The sequence below is a fragment of the Terrapene carolina genome, unplaced genomic scaffold, assembly GCF_002925995.2.
Source record: "Terrapene carolina triunguis isolate 2854851 unplaced genomic scaffold, T_m_triunguis-2.0 Scaffold131, whole genome shotgun sequence".
Taxonomy (NCBI): Eukaryota; Metazoa; Chordata; order Testudines; family Emydidae; genus Terrapene; species Terrapene triunguis.
In genome coordinates, this window is record NW_020664482.1 from 19,711,734 (window position 1) to 19,729,777 (window position 18,044).

The 18,044-nt window shown below is 39.8% G+C and overlaps 1 protein-coding gene across 2 annotated transcripts in view; it reads left to right on the forward strand.

Annotated features, from left to right (window-relative positions):
- The first annotated feature begins 1,894 nt into the window (after nucleotides 1–1,894).
- Nucleotides 1,895–18,044, forward strand: part of ABCB7 (ATP binding cassette subfamily B member 7) — a 77,034-nt gene continuing 60,884 nt past the window's right edge. For both annotated transcript variants that reach the window (XR_002907705.1, XM_024192886.1), the window contains exon 1: nucleotides 1,895–2,069. Coding sequence is in view for 1 of the 2 variants with exons in the window: in XM_024192886.1 (XP_024048654.1) it covers nucleotides 1,908–2,069 (162 nt within the window). In the remaining variant the exon portion in view is untranslated. The remainder of the gene's footprint in view (nucleotides 2,070–18,044) is intronic.

Sequence of the window (18,044 nt, forward strand, 5' to 3'; positions counted from 1 at the left end):
AAGAATCCGATTAGTAACAGAGAAATGTCACCTATATAGTTTGAAGTGAACCTTGGTCCGAAGCAATGTTGGATGTCATAGTGCAGCCTAGTAATTCCTGAGAAACCTACCTCATTAAAATCAGTTTTAAGCCAGGCCTCTTTCTTTTTTTTTCTTTTTGCTGTCAGGCTGTCTTCCTAACTGAGCTCACAACTCTCCCTGAAGGCAGCAACAGCAATAGTCAAGCTCCGGTAGCTTTGAAGAGATCTTTGTGTGATTAATAATGTCACACAGAGTTACAGCTTCATCATGGCCCTGCATGCCAATCAGATGAGAGTACATACACTGTTGTAATCTATGGCACATTCCCTAATTTCCTCAATTTTCAGACTGGTATTGAATTAGGGACCTATTATTACCTTGTTGATTTGATCTCAGAGAAACCAAAGTTGCGCTGAGGTAAACAAAGTTTCACTTGCCCAAGGAGTTCTATTGGGTGGCTCACAGGTATACCTATCTTGACTATAGACTCAGTTCTATACAGAGACGACGTATCATTACATACAGGGGACCTATCTTAATACAAGCAATATCTTCTCAGTCCAGATTTTACACTTCCATTTTCAGGCCTCTTGCATTAAGAGAGAGCCCACTCTGCAATCAAGTTGAGGGTAGCTACTGCAATCAATAAAGTTGGCCCTGCTGGGCTCACAGAAGTTGCCCAAAATGGACACTCGTGTCAGAGTCTGGATACTCCTCCTGGTTTTATGGAGCTATCATGCTCTGTGACAATTTGAATAAAAGAGATTTGGAGTTAGATTGTTAAATGTCACCTTGAAAGAAACAACCTCCTTTACAATAGAAGAAGACTTTAAAAACGGCCAAAACATTGATCCTAAAATGATGGTGTTGTTAGGGATGGGTGAATAAGACTAATATGTGGATTCAGGTGTATTTGGTTTTGAGGGTCCCACTGTTCTGATGATCCACTCCACAACTAGGAATATCAGAAAGGGTGACTAGAATAAAATCAGTTACACTGTACCTTGCAGGAATGGGGAGTGCTGTAACTCAAGATGGAAGTTTATGGAAGAACCAAGAAACTACCCTGGAAAGGTTTTAATACCTTGGAGAGAAGGGGGGAAAGAGCTTCTGTCCTGCTCCTGTCTTCCCCTGCTAGAGGAATATGCTGGGGCTTGGAGACTCTTTACTAGGGAATTTCCTTAAAGTACAGGACACATGCACACTCTTCCCTATCCCCCACCAGTCTGAGAGGCAGATCATGCCCTTAAAAACTAGTACATTCCATTGTCCTGGTGCATCTATATTCCCTGGGGGTTGGAAAGAGAAGCTTTGTGTGACTGCTAATATGGTCACGTAATCTATGGTCAGTTTCACTAGTTTGGAAGGCCAGTAGCTTGCTCAGGTGCCCAGAGTCCACCATAGCCGCTGGGTTACAAAACTTGTTTTGTGAAAATGAGAAACAGGGGCATCAGGCAGTGGTGTTGACAGCTCCAGGACAGAGCATGCAGCCACACTGCATCAATCCCTGCCTAAGGAGCCCAGGATGGGTCCCTGCCTGGGTAACCTCTCACTGTCCAGCTGCCATGGAGATTTGTGGACCGGGCCAGGGAGCTGCCTGTGGCAGGTCTCCCACTGGGGCTTGGAACGCTACCAGCAGGGTCACCAGTGGCTCTGCAGCAGGCACAGGGGTTTCTCAGCATAGATGGCACTGAGAGGTGGGAGAGATGGATTGAAACCCTTGGCCTGGTTCCCACCAACACTACTCTAGAGCAGGCTCCATTTCCGGTACCAGGCCAGGTCAGGTGAGGGGGGCATGCGAACTCTCGCCCTCGCTCCTTCTCCCTCACCCCGATCTAGTCCGCCAGTATCCCACAAGCCTCTCTGTCTTCTCTCTTTCTTTCAAGATGGCGTTGTTGGGAGCTCCGCGGAGCCTGGCGGCTCTCGCCGCCTTCCATCGGCGCAGGCTGCTGGCCGCTTCCCTGCTCCGGCAGCCGGCGGCCTGCGTCCACGGCTGGACAGCCGGCAGCGGGCTGAAGCGGAGCCAGCCCTCCCCGCGGATCTATCAGGTGCGGCGGGGACCGGGCGCTAGCGGGGAGGACACGGCGGGAGCCGGGGGAGCGCCGGGCAAAGGGAGGAGAGGGGTCTGTGGGGCGGGCAGGGCTCACGCAGGCTCGAGTGGGGGATAGTCGGCAGTGGGGAGCAAGGGGCTGGGGTGCTAGGGGCAAGGCCGATGGGGCTGGGCCCCTGGGGAACAAGGGGGCTCGCTCGTCGGCATGGGACTGCTGCTTGGCGCCCCTGTGGGGAAGGGGCGCTGGGGTCAGGATTGCAGGGGACGGGGCAAGGACGCCGGGCTGAGGGCAGCAGGGGCAGAGGAGGCTAGGGCCAAGCAGGTAGTGAGTTTCTGTATAGGGGTGTTAGGCGTTTTTAGGGGAATTTGGTGCCCTGTGTGTTTCTGCCTGTTTTTACTGATAAACCACGGCTGGTGGGAAGGTTTAGTTTGTCCTTTTCCTTCTGAGCCTCCTTTGCTCTGTTACTGCTTTCAACAGTATTTTTTTTAAATGTTTTTTTTTTTCTTGGGTGGCTTCATTCTATTGCCCTGTAATTTGCCAGAAAATTTTTTGTAGCCACATATTTTATGTGTGAGTGGATGAATGTACAAAGCATAATAACATAAGAACGGCCATAGTGGGTCAGATCAAAGGTCCATCTAGCCCAGGGGTTCTCAAACTGGGGGTCGGGATCCCTCAGGGGGTTATGAGGTTATTATATGGGGGTCGCGAACTGTTAAGCTCCACCCCAAACCCCGCTTTGCCTCCAGCATTTATAATGGTATTAAATATATTTTAAAGTGTTTTTAATTTATAAGAGGGGGTCGCACTCAGAGGCTTGCTGTGTGAAAGGGGTCACCAGTACAAAAGTTTGAGAACCACTGATCTAGCCCAATATCCTGTGACAGTGGCTAATGCCAAGTGCCCCAGAGGGAATGAACAGAACAGGTAATCATCAAGTGATCCACCCACCCCCTGTTGTCCATCCCCAGCTTCTCATTTCTGAGTCGATTTGTTTTCCCTATGCTCCATCCCCGACCATCATGTAATCAATAATTGTACCTCACAAGGTTATTCTGGTGAAGAAAATTTAAGTGAAGTCAACAAAGTGGGGAACTTGCTGGAGCTAGAGCTAAGATCAAGTGTCAGTAGTCTCTTGGTCTACCCAAGGCCGTGATCAAGTGTCTTGATGTTTTTGGTGTTTTGGCCTCGAGATGAAAACCGTGTCTGTGTTTCTGGGACCTTGAAGTGAAAATTTTTTCTAACTTATATCTGTTCTTATCAGTTTAATATCTGATATGTTCTTTATTTGTGAATGTAGGGAGACCTGAGTAGACAGTTGTTGCTTATTCTGTAGTGGGTAACTGAGGACCTAGTACTAATTACACTGGCTTGAACAGATTTGGGCCTTCTGACAGCCATGTAAATACTGTGTTCTCTATTATATTTACATCTGTGGCTGTTAATTTTGATGCACTTTTAGTTCTGTTTTTAAAACAAAGTTGGAAGCTTTCTTAAGTAATAATAACTGATTTTTTAATTGTGAAGTGTTTATAACTTAAACAAATATTTAAAACAAAGTGTTGTTCAGGGTGGATTTGGTTTAGTCATGGATTTCTACATAAAAGTGCATTCTGGAATATGCTGCTCAAACAGTTTCACTTTTGTTTCTACTGCCTGTCTCTCCGTTCTCACATTTATCTCCAGATGACTTCTCCTTGTCCAGATCTATTCTGCCCCCCACCAATCTTCTATTCATTGAACTTTTTGAAACTTTGCACTTTTAGAGAGGGGTAAGGGATTGACTCTGTGTACACAAATTTGCAGAGGGACAATAGGGTTGAGGTCTGTTATTTCTCACCTCTATGTATTATTTATTTAAAAACGTTTTTGCTGTTAACAAGCATGTTATCTCTGGAGACACAAATCCATGGTTTGAGAACTGCAAAACTAAGCATCTTTGATGGTATCTTCTAGACTGAGCACTGAGTCCCATTGGGTAGATAGAAAGATTAACCTACATAATCTATACAGAAGCCCCTGGAACCCCATAAAATTGGGTCCCTAATCCATGAACTATTGGAACTCATTTACAAAACTTTTCTTAAATATTACATGAATATATTGTCTCATACTATAGAATTAGAATTTATAATCCTATTCCATGATGAGATATCTTTGAGCTATAATGTATCTTCATTAAAACTATCTTTAGATAGGTTTTTTCCTCTAAAAGCATTTGATCAAAATATCTGATTTAAATAAAAAAAAATCTGATTTTAAAAAAAAATCACTGATTTTTATCCAGCCTGGTTTTGTTACATGTTGTTGGTTTATCAGGTAGTGACATAAAAGGGGGACTGGTAAAGAATGAGACAGTGTTTTTATATCAAAAATACTGGTTCAAATTTGACCCAGAATAACAGAAGGCCGTTAAGTGGGCTAGGGGACCTGTAATTATAGTCATGGTTCAGTCTAATGGAGACACAGTGTCTGTATCAAAAAGCCACCAGCACGTTCAGTGGTAATGGCATTCTCCTCTTGGCATAGAGGCCAAGAAAATGACTACTCTGAACCTCCAGCTTCTGAAGAGCATGTTGCACCTGTGTTATGTGATGCCACGCTTTTTCGGGGGTGCTGTTTTAAAATACTTGTTTGTAACCTGTAAATAAGGGCTGTCAATTAATTGCAATTAACTCAAGTGATTAACTCAAAAAATTAATCGCAATTAAAAACTGATTAATTATGATTATTTTTTTAATCACGCTGTTAAACAATAGAATACTAATTGAAATTTATTAAATATTTTGGATGTTTTCTACATTTGCATATATGTTGTATTCTGTGTTGTAATTGAAATCAAAGTGTATATTATTTTTGATTATTTGCACTGTAAAAATGCTAAACAAAATAAATTGTATTTTTCGATTCACCGCATACAAGTACTGTAGTGCAATCTTTTTGTCCTGAAAGTGCAACTTACAAATGTAGATTTATTTTTTTGTTACATAACTGCACTCAAAAAGAAAACAATGTAAAACTTCAGAGGCTACAAGTCCATTCAGTCCTACTTCTTGTTCAGCCAATTGCTATGACAAACAAGTTTGTTTACATTTACAGGGGATAATGCTGCCCTCTTCCTATTTAAAATGTCACCAGAAACTGAGAACAGGCATTTGCATGACACTTTTATAGCTGGCATTGCAAGGTATTTACGTGTCAGATATAAAACATTTATTAAAGCTAATGTTAAAATTATATACTATACAGGTTGAGAAAAGAGTGTCTGTACATCTGGGTATAGTGCTTAGATTATCACAAATACAATGTTTGTTTTTAAAGTCATAAGATACATATAGTGCATAATCAGCAATAACCCAAATTTAGGTGAATAGATTTAGCAATACAGTTTAGATATTAGAATCTGAATATTCAGGTACATCACTCATGAAAAGTTATACAGAGATTTGGTTATGGAAAGCAAAGTATATCAATGAGCCTCAGTAATTGAGAATTAAACATTCGTAAGCCCCTTCATGCTTCGGCCACCATTCCAGAGGACGCACTTCCATGCTGATGACGCTTGTTAAAAAAATAATGCGTTAATTACATTTGTGACTTAACTCCTTCAGGGAGAATTGTATGTCCCCTGCTCTGTTTTATCCGCTTTCTGCCATATATTTCTTGTTATAGCAGTCTTGGATGATGACCCAGCACATGTTAGTTTTATGAACACGTTCACTGCAGATTTGACAAAATGCAAAGAAGCTACCAATGTGAGATTTCTAAAGACAGCACTCAACCCAAGGTTTAAGAATCAGAAGTTCCTTCCAAAATCTGAGAGAGACGAAGCATGCTTTCAGAAGTCTTAAAAGAGCAACACTCTGATGCGGAAACTACAAAACCCGAACCACCAAAGAAGAAAATCAACTTCTGCTGGTTGCATCTGACTCAGATAATGAAAATGAACATGCGTCGGTCCACACTGCTTTGTATCGTTATCGAGCAGAACCTGTCATCAGCATGGACACGTCCCCTGGAATGGTGATTGAAGCATGAAGGGACATACGAATCTTTAGCACATCTGGCACGTAAACATCTTGCAACGCCGGCTACAACAGTGCCATGTGAATGTCTGTTCTCCCTTTCAGGTGACGTAAACAAGAAGCGGGCAGCATTATCTCCTGCAAATGTAAACAAACTAGTTTGAGCGATTGGCTGAACAAGAAGTAGGACTGAGTGGACTTGCAGACTCTAAAATTTTACATTGTTTTATTTTTGAATGCATTTTTTTATACATAATTCTACATTTGTAAGTTCAACTTTCATGATAAAGAGATTGCACTATAGTACTTGTATTAGGTGAATTGGAAAATACTATTTCTTTTGTTTTTTTTAACAGTGCAAATACTTGTAATCAAAGAGTATACAGTGCTCACTTTATATTTATTTGTTTTCTGGGTTGTAATTGAAATAAATATATTTGAAAATGTAGAAAACACCAAAAATATTTAAATAAATGGTATTCTGTTATTGTTTAACAGTGCAATTAATCATGATTTTTTTTTTAATTGAGCGATTAATTGTGATTAATTTTTTAAATCCCTTGACAGGCCTACTATAATTCCTTAAATTATTTGGGCCCTGATAACCTCAGAGATGGCCTCTCTCCTTATGGCCCTGTCTAAACTGTGAACTCACATTCTAACTCTCTCAGGCTTTTAAACACAAGTGTATACAAAGTAAAAGAACTTTTAAAAAAAAAATATGTAACTAGTTGTGACCAGTTCTAGGAGTCTGTATTTAAAAAAATATCAAATCCTTTCACACTGGCTAGTAGGTTTAGGCCACAGGTTAGGAAGTGTCTGTGCGACCAACCCAAACCACACTCGTACTCAAAAAGGAGTAAAACAGTCTACAGTAAAAGCTTATTTATCCGGCATGTTGGGGAAATGTGGGGTGCTGGTAAGTGAAAAATTCCCGTTAACTAAGAGGGAGGGAGTTTGGATGCGGCAGGCAGTGCAGGGTGGGGCACGGGAGGGGTATGGGAAGCGGGCTCTGGGAGGGAGTTTGGGTGCGAGAGAGGACTCGGGGCAGGGGGTTGCAATGAGGAAGGGGTTTCAGGGTGCCAGATCTGGGGGGCACTCACCTGGGGTGGCTCCCTGCAAGCGGCAAGCTGTCCCTGCTGTTCCAAGGCCAAGGTGCGACTCTGTGCGCTGCCCCGCCCCAAGTGCTGGCTCTGCAGCTTCCTTTGGCTGGGAACCACAGCCAATGGGAGCTGCGGGGGTGGTGCCTGCATGTGGAGGCAGTGCACAGAGCTGCCTAGCTGTGCCTCCGCCTGGGAGCAGCAGGGCCAGGTTGCCGCTTGTGGGGAGCTGCCCGAGGTGAGCACCACCCGGCATCCTGAAACCCCTCCCATGTCCCAACCACCTGCCCCGAGCTCCCCGCCCTAAACTCCCTCCCAGAACCTGTGTCCCACATCCCCTCCCATGCCCCAACCCCCAGCCCTGCTCCCCCTTCCGCACTCTGAACCCGTCATGGTCGTTCCTCTGCCTAGGAGCAGCAGGGACATGTCGCCACTTCCGGGGAGCCACGCAGCGCCAGGTAGAGAGCCTGCCAGCCCGGTGCCTACCAGGCTATAAACTGGACTTTCTATGAAGATTAGAAATGCTGGTTTTTAGAGCGTTTTGGTTGGTAACGCAGCTTTTACTGTATTATAATGTCTGCTGTTGTATTTAATTATAACTACCATCTTTGTTTAATACATTTTAAAAATGTGTTGAGCTTGTTGAATAGTAGAAAAATACTTACTGAATGTATAATTTGATAGAATAGTATTTGACCAGCTGTTAAAACTGGGTGATTGAGTAAATATTTACTTTGATTTTTTCACTTAATCATAGGACTGGAAGGGACCTTGAGAGGCTATCTAGTCCAGTCCCCTGCACTCATGACAGGACTAGGTATTATCTGTTAAAATAATGTTGAAATTTTGCCAAATACTGTTTTACACCTCTCTTCTTTCTTGCCATCACATGACTTTTTTTAGTATAGTTCATGGTGTATTTTCCATAGAATATTATCATTTTTACAAATTTATTATTGCTATTTATAAAATATTGTAACACCAATCATAGCAGATCTAGTTTTAATTTTTTTTAAAGCAAATCATCATAAAGGCTGCTGTAATGTAGACTGGCTGAAAACCTATTTACAGTCTAATTCCCTGTCGTTAACTCTATTAAATTCAGAATTTTGCCCTTCAGTGTTAAAGATTAAATTCAGTAGCAGCCAGAGTAACTATAAAAAGGAAAAAAGGCAACAGTTAAGAGTTTCTGCTAAAAGGGCCAGGAAGCCCTGTGGTAGCTAGTTTTCTTTTACAAGCACCACTCTGTAATACAGTAATTCCAGTCAGATGCTAGCGTAACCCTGCCTATGAAACACAGTTAAGATTTAGTCTACAAATTGGAATAGTTTTTAACTGGGTTAAGGGACAATCTTGTTTAGCTACAGCTGAGAGAAAATCAGAATTTCTGCCTCAGAGGAAATTCTGATATTTCAACAATTGTGTTTTGCCCTGAATTGAAATGAAAGATCAAAATATCAAAATTTTTAATGAAACAAAAAGTATGAAAAAATTTAACTGTAGAATTGTTAAAATAAGTTCTTGTTAATTTCAATTTTAAAAGGGTTTATTTTTATGGTGGCGTATGCTAAGGCCTAAGCTTGCTATGAGCCACTAAAATAATTAAAGTTAAATTTAAAAAAAAATCAAGCAATATATGTTTGCTGCCGAAGTTTTAAAAGAAACTCAAACCACTGAACTCGTGGAAGTCAATGGCTAAGCCCCTGGGACCAGAGTTTGAAGTGCTAAACCAGCTTTTGACAGCTGTCACCTTTCTAGTGGGTGCAGAAAATATTTTATTCTTTTTCAATTTATTCAGTCAGTTTAGTAAAAGGACTAGTTCATTCAAAGTTGAGAAACTGATTGGGAAAGCTTCTTTTCCTCTTTCAATCTGTAAATAAAAACAAGTATGAGTTCTAGTTCTAAAGTCTTGAAGGACATGGCAACCAGAAACAATAAATTCAACTTCTGATACTTCCTGATTTGATAAATCAATTCGTTGACACAAATCACAAGTAAAAAAGTAATAATCTAATAAATAAGAAGTATCATTCACCATTTTCTAACATAATAAATATGTAAAAATAAAGAATCTGAATAAATGTATGTTAAAACTAATTAAATAAACATATATAGGTATAGTGTATCCTGCAGATTATTAAATAGTAGTTCCAAATTTAGTGTATAGGTTGAGATTGAGCTGAGTACCTGAAGTCTGTTAACTTCCGGATAAGTCTGAATCTTTCCCATGCTATTACATATCACTTATGGCATGAATGTCCTCTATCATTCCTTCTTCAGCTGCCCAGTGGTATTCCTACTGTGGCACGAGCTCTGGCTTCATTATTAACATATGTCCCAACTGTTACCATCTTTTCTGGATACCTTTAGAGATAATGGGCTGTTGCACTTTGATGAATCTCGGCATTTGTTATTCATTCCATTTAATACCTAGTATTTTTCTAAGGCATTTGCTTTCAAAGGCATTTGGATATCTGTATTTTTTGGATTTCCAGCTTTCATATCCATGTGTTCAGATAGAACTAACATTTGAGTGGAAGATTCAGAATTTCATCTTTTAAGTGTAGATTTTTGATGACCAAATCTTGTTTAAGGTAGTGTATGCAGCTGCTGCTTTGCCAATTCATGATACTAGTTCTTTCTGGACATCCCTGTGGCTTGAACGTTACTGTCAAGGTATGCTAGTTGATTCACTTCCTGTATTCCTTTGCCTTCCAAAGTGATATTAGAATTGCGAGTTGCTGGAGTTCTCGTTGAATTTTTTTCTTCATAACTGATTGTTAGCCCAGCCTTTTTGACAACTCTGGACAGTCTTTCGGTCTTTACTTGCATGTTGGCTGAGCTGTCACTGAGAAGACTTATGTCATTAGCAACATCCAGATCTTCTAATGTATTGTTGAGCCTTGTGATGCCTGTGTTATATCCAGCTACACTTTTTCTCATTATGAAGTCAACAGCATTGCCAAGCAGTAACGGTGAGGAAAGGCTTCATAGTTTGATACCAGTTAAGTGCCTGTCTGATTTTGAAATAAACTTCCCCTTTTAAACATGGGATTAAGAGATCTGTGTTGATAATCTACTGCATAGTTAACTTCTATGTGCTTCTTAAGTGCTAGAATACATATATTTTGGACATGTACTTTACCTTGGGTATTTTTAAAAGTATTTTCAGAAAGCAAATAATTTGTACTGGCTTTTTTCTAAATTGGTCAGCAGCATACTCCATTTTATCTACTTCTGTTGCTGTTTTTTTGCATCTTGACATTTTCCATTCTTATCTCTATTTCCTGACATTTGTTCAGTAATTCTCTCTCCCTTTTCCCACACTTATTTATTTATATCTTTAAAAAGTACAACATTCTATAACTTGCATAGGCATAATGTAGAAGGTGAAATCTAAACATCAAGTCACCTTTAAAGTCCAGACAATTCTTATTCCCTTCCATTAGAATTTTGTGGCAAAGTCCTAAATGAAAATTCAGTTCCATTGAAACAATGAACTGTAACAGGGCAGCACCCCTCCCCCTGCTGCTGAAATGCCAGAGTGGTGCAGAAAATGCTTTGCTGTATTCTTGTGTTTATGTTGTCCAAAGACAACTGAGACAATCATTTACTCATATAGAGGTACCAGTTATATTACTAATATACAAGTCAAAATTTCTGCTCTCAGCTATGGATATCTTTGGTAATACATTCCAGTAGATGTTGCAAAGTAACTTTTCTCTTCTCTTTTTTTTTTTAATTGGTTCCCAAATAAAATTCTTGGTAGTCTGGCTCATAAATGGAAACAATCAAAACTGTAGAAATGCAAAGCAGAATTGTAAAGTAAGAGTATTTTAAACACATCTCAAATGTTACTGCATCTAAATGTTAAAATGGATGAACGATCCTTGAAAAACTCTTGAGTAGCTATTATTTCAGTTTGATAATAATCTTAAACCTATATTTATTGCAGAAGTACATTATTTGACTAGCTTTTCATTACCATTGGTTCTGATTAAATGCCTGTGACAGACATAATTCTATCACAGACCAGAATAAAGTTCTTATTATTTGCTTAGATCGATAAAATGGCTGGACGGAAATAAATTAAATGACAAATGACTATGTTCAGATGATGATAGGGGTCTTGTTTTTAAACTTGTGCAAGACAAGAAATTCAGAGATAAGGCAGAAACTTGGTCCATATCCTGTCCTTTTGTGATGAGGTACTGCAGCACTATTCTAAAACCTGTGCAATATTTATGCACAATGGATTTAAAACAAAAAATAAAATGAATTCATCAACTTGAAACATTCATTGTTGGTCTATTTTGAATGATCTTGAAAAGTTACATTTTTAGAAGATTTTTAACAGGAAGATGATTTCAAAGAGTGATGCATAAGTGGGAATGTAGTCTTAGGCTGTTTGCTTTGTAATGAAGTAGGCATACATTTTTAGTTAATGAAATGAGTGTGATGTGGCATGATATCTTGCAAAAGCCTCCAGATTACCAAGTGATAAAAAACTACCATCTGTGTCAGTGGTTCTCAAACTTTTGTACTGGTGACCCCTTTCACATAGCAAGCATCTGAGTGCGACCCCCCCCCTCCAAATAAATTAAAAATACTTTTAAATATATTTAACACCATTATAAATGCAGGAGGCAAAGCAGGGTTTGGGGTGGAGGCTGACAGCTCGCAAACCCCCCCCCCCCCATGTAATAACCTCGTGACCCCCTGAGAGGGTCCCGACCCCCAGTTTGAGAATCCCTGGATGTATTGCATAGAGTAACCTCGTCAGACTTTCATTTCTGTCATTACCTTACAGTTTCTAAGCAGTCCACAACTGTTCAAAAAAACCCCAAAACTATTATTATTCTGACCCTTGAATTGTTGAGTGAGATTGAGTTTAGGCAATTGGTGTGACGCTTGAAGAACTAGTAAAGGAAGGAATAATTAATCTAAAGCACTATTTTTGTTTATTCATCCAACTTTTTTTTAATAATAATAATTTGTTATTGTAATGCCAAGGATCTGTAGTTACGGACCAGGACCTCATGGTCTAGATGCTGTAGAAACACAGAACAAAAGATGGGCATTCACCCAAAGAGTTTATAATCTAAGTATAAAACGAGAGATGGTCACAGACAGATGGGGGAGTGTAAAGAAGCAATGAGACAATATCGTCCAGCACCACAGGCAGTACACGTCTGTGTGCCAGAAGCTGGAAATGGGTGACAGGGGAAGGATCAGTTGAGGATTACCTATTCTGTTCATTTCCTCTGGGGCACCTGGCACTGGCCACTGTCGGAAGACAGGATACTGGGCTAGATGGACCTGTGGTCTGACCCAGTTGGGCCATTCTTATGTTCTTATGGTCTCAGTACATTATCTGTTGTCAAGTTTTTGTAGAACTCACAGAAAAAGTGAGTTTTAAGGAGGGATTTGAAATGGCTTTCAGGATGTTTACAGGGAACTCCTCCCAAGCGTGAGGGGCAGCATAGGAGATAAGCACAAAAGTGCTTGTTTTAAAATACTGTATAACAAGTGGGCAATGGAGGCTGGCATCAGGCAGGAGTCAAACTCTTAATACTGAATGAGAGATGATAGGGTGGGTGTAGGCCTTGAAGAACCTTGAAAGTAAAGACATTAATGCATGTTTTAGCAACTTCTGCAAGAGCTGTCACTCCCCACTCACATTACTTTAAAAATAGAAAAAGGCTAGGGTTAAATATATGGGGAAAAGGCAAGGCTAAAAATAATAAAGCAAGGTTTAAACCTTAATAACTTATCATTAGTTCCACATTATTAAAATGTTTGCCCATCACCACCCTCATTATTTTGCATTCATGTTGTATTCCATTTCCCTCAACTTGAATTTTTTTCTTTCTTTAGTTGTAAGTTCTTTAGGATGGAGCAGTATTTGTATGTATGTTGTGCATTGTCTAGCCCAATGGGGATCTATTTTAATTGAGACATTTGGGTGATACACGAATACAAATAATAGTGATTCATGTCTCCAGTCTCTCACCTACCTAGTTCAGTAGCTGTTCAGAGGCTTGTTGCTTCAAAACAGAGTGCAAAAAGATGTTAATTTTTGCATCTTGGAGAGAGGAATGGATTCTAGGGGGAAAACAGACATAGTAAATAATTTTCTTAAGCCTCTTCTATGCACAGCATAGTGTGGAACTGTGTCCAGACTCCAAACCTTAACATTGAGATTAATTTTATGTTTCCACAAATATAACTTCTCCATCTCACCCTTCCAAGTGCTTCCTGTCAGAGCTCCTGTTTGACTTATGACATCTGCTGGATATTACTAAGGACCAAAATGTTGGCCTATGTAGTGAGCTTGAAAAATGACCTAAGTAAATAGAAATGCAGTCTTTAGGGAGTTTAGGACCATTCCCAAAGCAGTTTACCTGCATCTGAAACAAAGCCTATAATAAAAAAGATTATTCAGTCTAGAAGAAACATAAAGGGAATAAAGAAGAATATGATCAGAAAGAGCAGCAGTCCTGCAACTAAGGCAAATTGTTATATGATTAATCTGGATGAGTCAAGTAGTATGCTTAGGGGTTCCCTTCAAAGTCCACATTGTCAACAGTAAAAGTAAGACTATGTACGTTACTGGAAAGAAGAACTGCAAAAAGCAGAAATAGGTTAACTTCAATTTTCCTCAATTTTTCTTCTTATCTTGCTGTTCCAGGTACAATGTGGAATATGTGATAAGATCTACATTTTTTTCATTCATACAAGAGTGTTTTTTTTTAAACTTGCTTTCTATAGCTCTTGGTTTCTAATAAGCAGTCACAACAAAGATTAATGACTGAAGGTGCTATTTCAATTAAATTTATTTGGTTGTTTTTGTCACCTGTTCTAAGACCTCGTCTACACTACAAAGTTTACTGGTAAAACTTGTCTTCTGTTAGCACAGCCTTGCATGTGTCCACACCCAGTTTTAAGACCTACTGACAAAACTGACCTGCTGATGAAGCTAATTGCCCATGTCAGGTTCAAAATCAGTTGTGTCCCCCCCCCCCCCATACCATTTTCCCCCATAGCCTTGCAAATTTATGTAAAACACGACATGCAGCAGTAACAAGGACATTTGGCTCTCTGAGATCCAGGCTATTCATAAGACATTGACCCTTTAATCTGCCAAACACATGCTCCACTGTGATCTTGCATATACTTAGGTGGTAATTAAATTTTTCCTTGTTCTTATCTTGGTGCCAGGTGTATGGTTTCATGAGTCAGGGAAGCAAAGGCGGGGCTGGGCATCTGAGAAACACAGTTTGCATTTTAGCCCCACCAATGTGAATATGCCAATCTGTGCTCGCATCTTTTCAAAAAGACCTGTATTCTTAAAGATGCAAGTATCATGCACCTTCCCTGACCACCCAGCATTAGAGTAATTGAAACATGACTGGTGACCCACCCACACTTGCATAACCATTGGAAAAATATTCCTTTCTCCTTTCTCAGAGACAAGGTTTTTGGAGTAAGGGAGAATTGCCTGCATGTTGCCCAGGATCAGTCCTGTGCAGCAGAACACACTTGGATTATCACCTGCGGATGGTTTAATGGACTGTGAAGTGATTTTGATGGCCTCAGGCCATTTCCCAGTAGACATGTCTCACCAAAGAAACCAAATGGTGGCTGTTGAAGTTGTGGTGGAAATGTGTGAGGGAGTTAGGTCATCTGTCCAGAGAATGAAAGTGTCATCAATGTATATCACAGGTTTTATGGTGCATTTTCCCAGAAATTCTTGCTTCATGTCCCATGAAGAGGTTGGCATATTGAGAAACCATCCCAGTACCCGTGACTGTTCCTGTGGTTTGGACAAACTGTGTGGTGTTAAATGTAAAGTTGTTGTGGGTGAGAATGAAATGGATTAGTTTGGTGACGTCTTTGAGGTGCATATCTGAGTATTGTCCATTGTCTTTAGGCAGGCTGTGATGCCATCACAGTGAGGATATTGGTGTGTAGGAAAGGGACATACATGGTGAGAAGGAATGTGTTCTGAGGGAAATTGTTAATATTGTGGAGTTTCTGGAGGAAGTCGGTTGTGTCCTGGAGGAAACTGGCCCTTTATGTGGTGAGTGGTTTGAGATGGTTTGTGAGTCTTGATATTCCTCGGTAATGTGTGTTAACCCCTTATGCTTAACAACCTGTTCCACCTGTTTAGCTGTGACACGCTGGTTACATTTTCTAGATCTGAAGAAGAGCTCTGTGAAGCTCAAAAGCTTGTCTCTTCCACCAGCAGAAGTTGGTCCGATAAAAAAATATTACCTCACCCACCTTCTCTCTTAAATATACAGCATCAGCCAGCATAAGCCTTCTCTAAAAACTACAGATGAAACGAAGAGACATGCAACTACATTTTTCAGAACTGGTCTCAGATTTTCGGTGTCCAGCTTGAGAAGTCTTTTTCAGAGGTCCAAACGAGCTGCAGCTCTGATTTAAGTCAATATAAACAGCAAAATAAGGAAAATTTGTCATCTTTCTGTTGTAATGTAAACTGCTTAGCTGAAGATATTTTGGTAAAATGCATATAGCTTTAATTTTTAAAAGGTTATTTTTGATGGCCCCTTCTACAATGGTGAAACAACTTTTGCCATTTTTAAGAATCAGTCAATTTAAAAACAATCTCATGAGTTTCCTAATACAGAAATCCATGTATTTTTAAGCCATTAGTGGGTTCTGGTGTTCTTCATCAACATTTGTGCATGTCTTTTTAGAAGAGTCTTTCCGAAGGGATCACATTGATAAATACACAAGGGAGCTTGCTAGTTAATTCTTGTAACTATTGCTAAATAATAAAATTTCATCAAATGAGGAAGTGAAGTTATTCTCACGCAAAATTACTAATTTTAACCAATGTTCTCTTGAGTTTTATTTTTCTGCGTACAGAGTGACTGCCTAACTAAGCTTAATATACTGAAAAGCCCAGTCTGATCAGTTGACCTCTCCCCATTCCCAAACTCTCATGCACTGTCTTCCATTCCCACTCTCCTCGTTCCCTCTAATCTAAATTCAATCCAACAATTATCATTCACTCTTTTTCTTTTCTCAGTGCCTTTGCCACTCTTGTTTACTCCCACATATCTTCTCATTCACTGTTACAGTTGGCATTTACACTCTCTCATTCACTCAGATGCTTCTTTTAACTCTTTCCTTTCACTCTATCGCTTTCCTTCTCATTCGCATTCTTCCTCCCATTCGTTCATATACACTCTTTCCTTGCTTCCTCCCTCCTATTACATTTTTTTCCTCTCTTGCTTTTAAGGACCCAGTATAACTCCCCAGGAAAGCCAGTGGTAAGATTCTCATATACTTCCTCAGTATTTGGATTAATTCCTAACATATCTTAGTTATGCAGGTAACCATTGGTCAAAAGTGGCAGCATAGCATAATGCTGTCTGGAATAGTTTGTTGGAAACTCATCAGAAAAGTTTGTAAACATTAGATTTGACCTTGAACAAATGCTTCTTGGTAATCTTGATTGTTCTTTGCATTCAATGCTCTGATGTGTTAAACAAGATATTTATAACATTTAACAGCCATGACGCTGTAGGAATAGATAGTTTTCAAGTACAATCAATACTAAACCTATGTTTCATCACTGAAACTGTATAGTATTGTATCCAAAAAATGACACTAAAAGTATATTAATATTTCAAAGTCAAACATTCAGAAGTTAGGAAATGCCAAAATTAAGGTAGCCTGTGCAATCTGTGAAGTAAAAAACAAGCAGAAATATTCAAAAACAAAGGGCCATCTTTGTATATCATACAGGACCATAAAAAGGCACAAACATTTTTTCTTTGTGATATACTTCTGTTGATAGGAAGGCATGGTAGACTGAAAGCACTGGAGACTGAAGTCTGCTATCCAGGGAGCAGGTACAGCATGGAAAGCAGCAATACAAACTTATGTCCTACCTCCCTAGGTTGCCTCACCACTGTCTATTCCTGACTGCTGGGCGGGCTGCCCATGCTAGTTTAATCTTTGGCCTCCATGCTGATACCGAATTTTTCAAAGAGAAGCTTGAGAGGAAAGAGAGTCTATCCTTAAGGCATGGGATTGGGACTCAAGAGAACTGGGATTCCCAGCTCCCTCACAGATATTTCTGTATGACCTAAGACAAATACTGTGAGCTCTGTGCTTCCATTCCTTTATCTGTACATTGGGATCTTTCCCTAATTGCAGAGGTGTTGTGTGGCTTATTTAAGTAATGTTTAATTGAAAGGTGCTATGTAAGTTTAAATTATCATTATAAGAGGGCGGTTTTTCCCAATCTACAGAGAGTGGGTAGAAAAGAAGAGCAGGGCTGGGAGGCAAAAGAAAGCGGTATAACCCTAGAGCCACCTCTTTCCCCCCTGCATATGTGTTCCTGCAGCAGTAGATAAAGCAACAGGTGGCTTGTTTAAAACAAAAAAAAAAACAAAAAAAATGTTTTCTTCCTGTTTCCTTGGCAGCCTCTAATACATCTGGCCATGGGTCAGTTTATACATAGGGGCTGCCTCTTCAACAGTCCAAACTGAGGGAAGGTGGGATCTGTCCTGAGACAGGACAAGCAGCCCTCACATTAGTTATTTCAACGAAAATAGATTAGAAACTCCTGCATTAAGGAAATGTAATCTAGGAGAGCTGCAATAAAAGCTTGTAAATAAACACTTCTTTACATAGACTCCACAATCGAGTTTGTAAAATTTGTGTAATAGAAAGAAAATCATTAATTTAAATGTAATTTAATGTAATTGTTTTTGGGAATAGAAATGAGATTGATTTTGTCTTCAAAATATCATGCACATTTACTGCACTATATAAACAATCTAGCTCTTTCTCAGAATGGTGGC